General features: G+C 48.0%; 1 protein-coding gene across 1 annotated transcript; it reads right to left on the minus strand.

Moving 5' to 3' along the window:
- Positions 1 to 7,135: 7,135 nt before the first annotated feature.
- On the minus strand, positions 7,136 to 9,334 carry LOC128702243 (retinitis pigmentosa 1-like 1 protein). The gene is made up of 3 exons (XM_070102901.1): positions 9,260 to 9,334; positions 8,534 to 8,929; positions 7,136 to 8,167 (listed from the first exon to the last, which is right to left on the minus strand). Exons 1-3 carry the CDS (start codon positions 9,332 to 9,334, stop codon positions 7,220 to 7,222), a joined length of 1,419 nt encoding a protein of 472 aa, XP_069959002.1. The 3' UTR covers positions 7,136 to 7,219.

A 9,334-nucleotide genomic window follows, 5' to 3' on the forward strand; every position in this document is an offset into this window, starting at 1 on the left:
AATACATTTACAGAAAAAAACAAACATGAATACAATGGCACAATGTATCAAAGATCATGAATTTTCTCCAGCTCCTCCGAGGCTGGACGCGAGCCAAGTATGCAGCAAGCATTTCCCCTCTGGATGGCGACGCTGAGGCGCTGGAACATGAAAGTGGTTGCCCTTGGGTCCCTGGTGGTGTCGATGAGTCTGGAACCCAATTCTTTAAGGAAATGTGTGGCATTTTCTCCCCATGATCCCAAGATCTCTGATCCCACTGGGACAAATTGATACTGTTGGCTAATGTCCCTGTACTTGCTGATCCTGTACTCCTCCCTGTGGTCAGCAGCTCCTCCCTGTCGCCCCACACTGTGATGGATATAGGTGTCAGCCAGTATGGACACACAGGTATAGTCCCATGCTAAGAGCTTGCCATTCTTCCAAGGATAGATGGTGATCCCGTTGGGGCGGTTTGCTGGGTTGTGGGTATTGTTGGCTGCTAGTGATCGGGGCTCCCTCTCGGCAGGGCATCCAGCTGTAGCAAGGGTTCTCTTAATGATGTCGTTGACCTCATTGTGTCTTGCATGCCAGCCCTTGGTTTTGGAACAGTTAAGACCATGTAGACCGTAGTGGTCTGCTTGCACTTCGCCGCAAATGCACGTATATTCTGTGTGAATTGGGGCAGCAAGGCGCAGAGCCACTGCAATACGGAGGGTCTTAGGGTCGAGTCGCGTTCCCATTGCCGATATGGGATTATGAAAATCAATTATATTAATAGTTAAAAGTAAAATTTAAAATCAAAATTCTTTCATCAGTCTTTGAGCAAATAATAAGGGACTGTGTAGAAAGGGACCTTTTTGTTCAGTGGAACACTTCACATGCTGAACAATGTCAGTGCAACAGGGATAAGAAGCACTGAATAAATCCCAAGTGCCACATTAGCAACTTTGTTTAAGAGTGAGGAATCTTTACTAGATCTGTCCATCCCCTCCAAATCGCACACCTCGGGTGCCACTGTCCCTTGGTCCTCCTGGGATGACACTGTCCCTTGGTCACTCGGCCTCGGGCGACTTCTCGGGTTCGAGTTCGGCCTCGGCTTCAGGAGACTCCTCGGGTTCGGGTTCGGGTTCGGGTTCGGGTTCGGCCTCGGCCTCGAGCGACTCCTCGGGTTCGGGCAACTCCTCGGGTTGGGTTCGGCCTCGGCCGACTCCTCGGGTTCGGGTTCGGCCTCGGCCGACTCCTCGGGTTCGGCCTCAGCTTCGGGCGACTCCTCGGGTTCGGCCTCAGCTTCGGGCGACTCCTCGGGTTCGGCCTCAGCTTCGGGCGACTCCTCGGGTTCGGCCTCAGCCTCGGGCAATTCCTCCGGTTCTGGTTCGGCCTCGGGCGACTCCTCGGATTCGAGTTCGTCCTCGCTCTATAATTTATTACAGAGATCTACAACAGCGTTGTACACGACAACGGACCAGAAAAAGGCTAACACATGCAGGATAAGTACGCCCAGTGCAACGTCTTTTAGAGATGGTTTGCTAATACCGCTAAGGTTCACTCCCTTTTTCTTGGCGAAATCTTAGAGACTATAGAAATTCTCCAGAAAGGTAACGACCCCGAGGTCATCGTTGGAGAATGGTATTCTGGGTTCCAACAACGAGGCGCCTAGTCTGGTAGATCGTAGCAAACTAGGCTATAATGCGTCCTGAATTCTCAGAACCATCTCACAATTCGCTTCAATGATGCTTTATCTCGCATGGTATAGGTAGATAACATCTTTAATGCCGACGACTATCGATACCAACAGAAGTAACGTCGTGAAATTACACATTTTGTCAAAGTTATTTTTTCTAAGGAAAGTTTGGAGGGAGGGGGTAAATGAGGTTTTGTGTGCGAGGGGCCAGGACTTCCAGCAGGCATGCGTGAGCGTGTTTGATAGGAGTGAATGGAGACAAATGGTTTTAACACTTGAAGTGCTGTTGGAGTGTAAGCTAAGTAACATTTATGAAGGGGTTCAGGGAAACCGGCAGGCCGGACTCGAGTCCTGGAGATGGGAAGTACAGTGCCTGCACTCTGAAGGAGGGGTGTTAATGTTGCAGTTTAAAAACTGTAGTGTAAAGCACCCTTCTGGCAAGACAGTGATGGAGTGAATGATGGTGAATGTTTTTCTTTTTCGGGCCACCCTGCCTTGGTGGGAATCGGCCGGTGTGATAATAAAAAATATAAAAAAAATAATTCCCTTAGCGAACTTACTGTTATCACACTGGCAAAAAAGTTGGTTACCTGGAACTGATGTTATTTTATATACAGATCTGTAAATATTGAACTTTGTTAACGAACTTGATTTAAGCTGTGTGTTTAGTAGTGAAGATGTGCGTTTAGTAGTGAAGATGTGCGTTTAGTATTGAAGATGTGCGTTTAGTAGTGAAGATGTGCGTTTATTATTGAAGATGTGCGTTTAGTATTGAAGCTGTGCGTTTAGTAGTGAAGATGTGCGTTTAGTAGTGAAGATGTGCGTTTAGTATTGAAGCTGTGCGTTTAGTAGTGAAGATGTGCGTTTAGTAGTGAAGATGTGCGTTTAGTAGTGAAGATGTGCGTTTAGTAGTGGAGATGTGCGTTTAGTGGCGAAGATGTGTGTTTCATAGTGGAGTTGTGCGTTTAGTATTAAAGGTGTGAGTTTCATAGCGGAGATGTTTAGTAATGAATATGTGCGTTAAGTAGTGAAGATGTACGTTTAGTAGTGACGATGTGCTTTTCATAGTGAAGATGTGCGTTAAGTGAAAATGTGCGTTTCTTAGTGTAGATACTTGTTATTCGCGTGTGCGTGTGTATAATATATATATATATATATATATATATATATATATATATATATATATGAAAGAATAGAGAAATTCCAAGCGCTTTCGTGACTACTCACATTATCAAGGATAATGTGAGTAGTCACGCACATCTATGCACTTGGTAACTGTAGACATGGGAAATCTGGAAAAAGAGATGGGACGTGCAACTTTGACCACCCTAGAAAATGCCATGCCCATATGACAACAGGAAAATGCAAACTCCCTTCCTGTAAGCTTTTTCACCCTGAAATGTGTACCTCTTCAGTACAGGAAAGACTGTGCTATAACTTAAATTGCCATGCAAACCATCTAAAGGGGACAAAAAGATACAAAACATCCAGACCATGGGAAAACCTGGGTAACCACAGCCACTCAAGAGGGGGAGATTTTTTAGTGCCAAGAAGGAAAAAACTGGCAGGAAATGGCAGAAATCGTACACCAAATCCAGTCATTCCTGGAGTGGAACCACAGTTGATGGCCCCCACTCCATACCAACAGATACAGATACTAATGCCGGAAAAATGTCCCTCCCAGTACCACCAATACCACCAGTCCGATGACATTCTTCTTTGCAAATATACAGGGTCTAAAGCCAGCAACGAACAACAAAATACCTTTCATCCATGGACTGCTTGCAGAGGCAAATGCAATGTTCGCGGCTTTCACAGAGACCCACATAAAGGATCACTTGGACAACGAAATATGGATCCCAGGTTACAACCTATACAGATGTGACAGAGTGAACAGGCAAAAGGGGGGGGGGGAGGTTGGTCTGTATATCGCATAGTCACTTGTTTGCACAGAACTGCTTAATGCTTCAAATGATGTAGTGGAAGTTTTAGCAGTAAAGATCGAGAACCAAAACCTAGTCATTGTGGTAGTCTACAAGCCTCCGGATGCTACGTCCCAGCAATTCCAGGAACAGCTGTTAAAAATTGACCACTGTCTGGAAAATCTGCCAGCTCCTCCTCCCAACATCTTGCTCCTGGGGGATTTCAACTTGAGGCACCTATAGCAAATAATGTTGTTGCAGTGATAACACCAGGAGGCAGCTCGGACGAGAACTCACACATACACGAGCTTTTAAATCTCTGCACAAAACTCAACTTAAACCAGCAAATAATAGAGCCTACTAGACTGGAAAATACAGTAGACTTCATCTTCACTAACAATGATGATCTGATACAAAATGTCACAATATCAAAAACAATATACTCAGATCACAATATAATCGAGGTTCAGGCACGTATGCGCGGAGCCCCAGACCGACAAAATGAGATTAGTCACGAGGGAGCCTTGCCAAATTCAACTTCAATAACAAGAACATAAAGTGGGACCAAGTAAACCAAGTCCTAACCGATATAAGCTGGGAAGATAGACTAAGCAACACAAACCCCAACTTATGCCTAGAACAGATTAACTCGGTGGCACTCGATGTATGCTCAAGGCTTATTCCTTTAAGAAAAAGGAGGAGCAGATGTAAAATAGAAGGAGACAGGCGCTCCCTTTACAGGCGACGAAAAAGAATAACAGAGCGGCTAAAAGAGGCCAATATATCTGAAATGCGTAGGGAGTTACTGGTCAGAGAAATAGCAAACATCGAACTTAAGCTAAAGGAATCTTATAGGAGTCAGGAATCGCGGGAAGAACTAAAAGCCATAAATGAAATCGAAAGAAACCCAAAGTATTTCTTTTCCTATGCCAAATCAAAGTCGAGAACAACGTCCAGTATTGGGCCCCTACTTAAACAAGATGGGTCCTACACAGATGACAGCAGGGAAATGAGTGAGCTACTTAAGTCCCAATATAACTCGGTTTTTAGCAAGCCGCTCACCAGACTGAGAGTCGAAGATAAAAATTATTTTTTTATGAGAGAGCCACAGAATTTGGTTAACACAAGCCTATCTGATGTTATCCTGACATCAAATGACTTCGAACAGGCGATAAATGACATGCCCATGCACTCTGCCCCAGGGCCAGACTCGTGGAACTCCGTGTTCATTAAGAACTGCAAGAGCTTTTACCATCCTATGGAGAGGGAGCATGGACACGGGGGTCGTCCCACAGTTACTAAAAACAACAGACATAGCCCCACTCCATAAAGAGGGCAGTAAAACAATAGCAAAGAACTACAGACCGATAGCACTAACATCCCATATCATAAAAATCTTTGAAAGAGTCCTAAGAAGCAAGATCGCCACCCATCTAGAAACCCATCAATTACACAACCCAGGGCAACATGGGTTTAGAGCAGGTCGCTTCTGTCTGTCTCAATTATTGGATCACTACGACAAGGTCCTAGATGCACTAGAAGACAAAAAGAATGCAGATGTAATATATACAGACTTTGCAAAAGTCTTCGACAAGTGTGACCATGGCGTAATAGCGCACAAAATGCGTGTTAAAGGAATAACAGGAAAAGTTGGTAGATGGATTTATAATTCCCTCACAAACTGAACACAAAGAGTAGTAGTCAACAGAGTAAAGTCTGAGGAGGCTACGGTGAAAAGCTCTGTTCCGCAAGGCACAGTACTCGCTCCCATCTTGTTTCTCATGCTCATATCTGACACAGACAAGGATGTCAGCCACAGCACAATGTCTTCCTTTGCAGATGACACCCGAATCTTCATGACAGTGTTTTCCATTGCAGACACTGCAAGGCTCCAGGCGGACATCAATCAAATCTTTTAATGGGCTGCAGAAAATATGAAGTTCAACGATGAGAAATTTCAATTACTCCGATATGGTAAACACGAGGAAATTAAAACTTCATCAGAGTACAAAACAAATTCCGGCCACAAAATAGAGCGAAAAACCAACGTCAAAGACCTGGGAGTGATCATGTAGGAGGATCTCGCCTTCAAGGACCATAACATTGTATCAATCGCAGCTGCTAAAAAAATGACAGGATGGATAATGAGAACCTTCAAAACTAGGGATGCCAAGCCCATGATGACACTCTCCAGGTCGCTTGTTCCATCTAGGCTGGAATACTGCTGCACACTAACAGCACCTTTCAAGGCAGGTGAAATTGCTGACCTAGAAAATGTACAGAGAACCTTCAAGGTGTGCATAACGGAGATAAAACACCTCAATTACTGGGAGCGCTTGAAGTTCCTGAACCTGTATTCCCTGGAACGCAGGTGGGAGAGATACATGATTATATACGCCTCGAAAATCCTAGAGGGACTAGTACCGAACTTGCACACGAAAATCACTCATAACAAAAGCAAAAGACTTGGCAAACGATGCAACATCCCCCCAGTGAAAAGCAGGGGTGTCACAAGCACGTTAAGAGACAATACAATAAGTGTCATAGGTCCGAGACTGTTCAACTTCTTCCCAGCATACATAAGGCGGATTACCAATAGACCTCTGACAGTCTTCAAGCTGGCACTGGACAAGCACCTAAAGTCGGCACCTGACCAGCCGGGCTGTGGCTCGTACGTTGCATTGCGTGCAGCCAGAAGTAACAGCCTGAATGATCAGGCTCTGATCCACCAGGAGGCCCGGTCACAGACCGAGCCGCGGGGGCGTTGACCCCCGGAACTCTCTCCAGGTAAACTCCAGGTAATATACATATAAAGACAGAAAAAGATCGCATTCAGCAGGACTCGATACTGCTTCTGGGACGGACAAGACTCCCAGGCCACACAAATACCACAAATGCTGGGCAGCATCTTGTCCGTCCCGGTAGCAGTATCGAGTCCTGCTGACTGCGATCTCTCTCTTTATATACGTGCTTGTTTCTGAGTGGTACATTGACATAAAAATCGCTTGAGAGGCCAGAACATAAAGGAAGAGATTGAAATAATATGGATCCATGCTTGAGGCTCACTAACATGCCCATCATGGGAAAGAAACATGGCTTGTGAAACAGGCTGTCCAGTTATGTGGTATTTGTATGGCCGAATGGTTAAGAGCTCTGCCTGTGAATCTTGTCTGTCCCAGTAGCAGTATCGAATCCTGCTGACTGCGACCTTTCTGTGTGTGTGTATATATATATATATATACATATATACGCTTAACAATTCGCAAACAGGCGAAGTTGTTTACATTGTCTCTAAGTCCAGAGCCGGCCTCGAGCCTGGTAACTCTGTATCAGAGTCCGTGTTAAAATACTGTGGACTCTGATACAGAGTTACGAGATTAGAGTCCTGCTGTGGACGAATAGACAATATATATATATATATATATATATATATATATATATATATATATATATATATATATATATATATATATATATAACAATGAATATATATATATATATATATATATAACAATGAAAATCAATTATATTAAGACAATAGTTAAAAGTATAATTTAAAATAAATATGCTTTGATCAGTCTTTGAACAAATAATAAGTGACTGTGTAGAAAGGGACCTTTTTGTTCAGTGGAACACTTCACACACTGAACAATGTCAGTGCAACCGGGATGAGAAACACTGAATAAATCCCAAGTGCCACATTAGCAACTTTGTTTAAGAGTGAGGAATCTTTACTAGATCTGTCCATCCCCTCCAAATCACACTCCTCGGGTCCCACTGTCCCTTGGTCCTCCTGGGGTGGCACTGTCCCTTGGTCCTCCTGGGGTGGCACTGTTCCTTGGTCCTCCTGGGGTGGCACTGTCCCTTGGTCCTCCTGGGGTGGCACTGCCCCTTGATCCTCCTGGGGTGGCACTGCCCCTTGATCCTCCTGGGGTGACACTGTTCCTTGGTCCTCCTGGGGTGACACTGTCCCTTGGTCCTCCTGGGGTGACACTGTCCCTTGGTCCTCCTGGGGTGGCACTGCCCCTTGATCCTCCTGGAGTGACACTGTCATTTGTTCTTTCTGGGGTGACACTGTCCCTTGGTCCACCTCGGGTTCGGGTTCGGCCTCGGTCTCGAGCGACTCCTCGGGCTTGGCTTCGGCCTCGGTCTCGAGCGACTCCTCGAGCTCGTGTTCGGCCTCGGTCGACACCTCGGGCTCGGGTTCGGCCTCGACTTCAGGCGACTCCTCGGGCTCGGGTTCGGCCTCGACTTCAGGCGACTCCTCGGGCTCGGGTTCGGCCTCGACTTCAGGCGACTCCTCGGGCTCGGGTTCGGCCTCGACTTCAGGCGACTCCTCGGGCTCGGGTTCGGCCTCGACTTCAGGCGACTCCTCGGGTTCGGGCTCGGCCTCGGCCTCGGGCGACTCCTCGGGTTCGGGCTCGGCCTCGGCCTCGGGCGACTCCTCGGGTTCGGGTTCGGCCTCGGCCTCGAGCGACTCGGGTTCGGCCTCAGCTTCGGGCGACACCTCGGGTTCGGCCTCAGCCTCGAGCGACTCCTCGGGTTCGGATTCGGCCTCGATCTCGGGCGACTCCTCGGGTTCGGCCTCGGTCTCGGGCGACTCCTCGGATTCGGGTTCGGCCTCGTCCTTGAGCGACTCCTCGGGTTCGGCCTCAGCTTCGGGCGACTCCTCGGGTTCGGCCTAGGTCTCGGGCGACTCCTCGGGTTCGACCTCGGCCTCGAGCGACTCCTCGGGCTCGGGTTCGGCTTCAGGCGACTCCTCGGGTTCAGATGCGGCCTCGGCTTCAGACAACTCCTCGGGTTCGGGTTCGGCCTCGGCTTCAGGCGACTCCTCGGGCTCGGGTTCGGCCTCAGGCGACTCCTCGGGTTCGGATTCGGCCTCGGCTTCAGGCGACTCCTCGGGTTCGGGTTCGGCCTCGGCTTCAGGCGACTCCTCGGGCTCGGGTTCGGCCTCGGGCGACTCCTCGGGTTCGGATTCGGCCTCGGCTTCAGGAGACTCCTCGGATTCGGGTTCGACCTCGGCCTTGAGCGACTCCTCGGGTTCGGCCTCAGCTTCGGGCGACTCCTCGGGTTCGGCCTCAGCTTCGGGCGACTCCTCGGGTTCGGCCTCAGCTTCGGGCGACTCCTCGGGTTCGGCCTCAGCCTCGGGCGACTCCTCGGGTTCGGATTCTGCCTCGATCTCTGCCGACTCCTCGGGTTCGGTTTCGGTCTCGGGCGACTCCTCTGGTTCGGCCTCGGGCGACTCCTCGGGTTCGGATTCGGCCTCAGCCTCGATCTCGGTCGACTCCTCGGATTCGGGTTCGGCCTCGGTCTCGGGCGACTCCTCGGATACGAGTTCGTCCTCGCTCTATAATTTATTACAGAGATCTACAATAGCGTTGTACACGACAACGGACCAGAAAAAGGCTAACACAAGCAGGATAAGTACGCCAAGAGCAATGTCTTTTAGAGATGGTTTGCTAATACCGCTAAGGTTCACTCCCTTTTTCTTGGCGAAATCTTAGAGACTATAGAAATTCTCCAGAAAGGTAACGACCCCGAGGTCATCGTTGGAGAATGGGATTCTGGGCTCCAACAACAAGGCGCCTAGTCTGGTAGATCGTAGCAAACTAGGCTATAATGCGTCCTGAATTCTCAGAACCATCTCACAATTCGCTTCAATGATGCTTTATCTCACATGGTATAGGTAGATAACATCTTTAATGCCGATGACTATCGATACCAACAGAAGTAACGTCGTGAAATTACACAT

Source organism: Cherax quadricarinatus, chromosome 83, assembly GCF_038502225.1.
Source record: "Cherax quadricarinatus isolate ZL_2023a chromosome 83, ASM3850222v1, whole genome shotgun sequence".
Taxonomy (NCBI): domain Eukaryota; kingdom Metazoa; phylum Arthropoda; class Malacostraca; order Decapoda; family Parastacidae; genus Cherax; species Cherax quadricarinatus.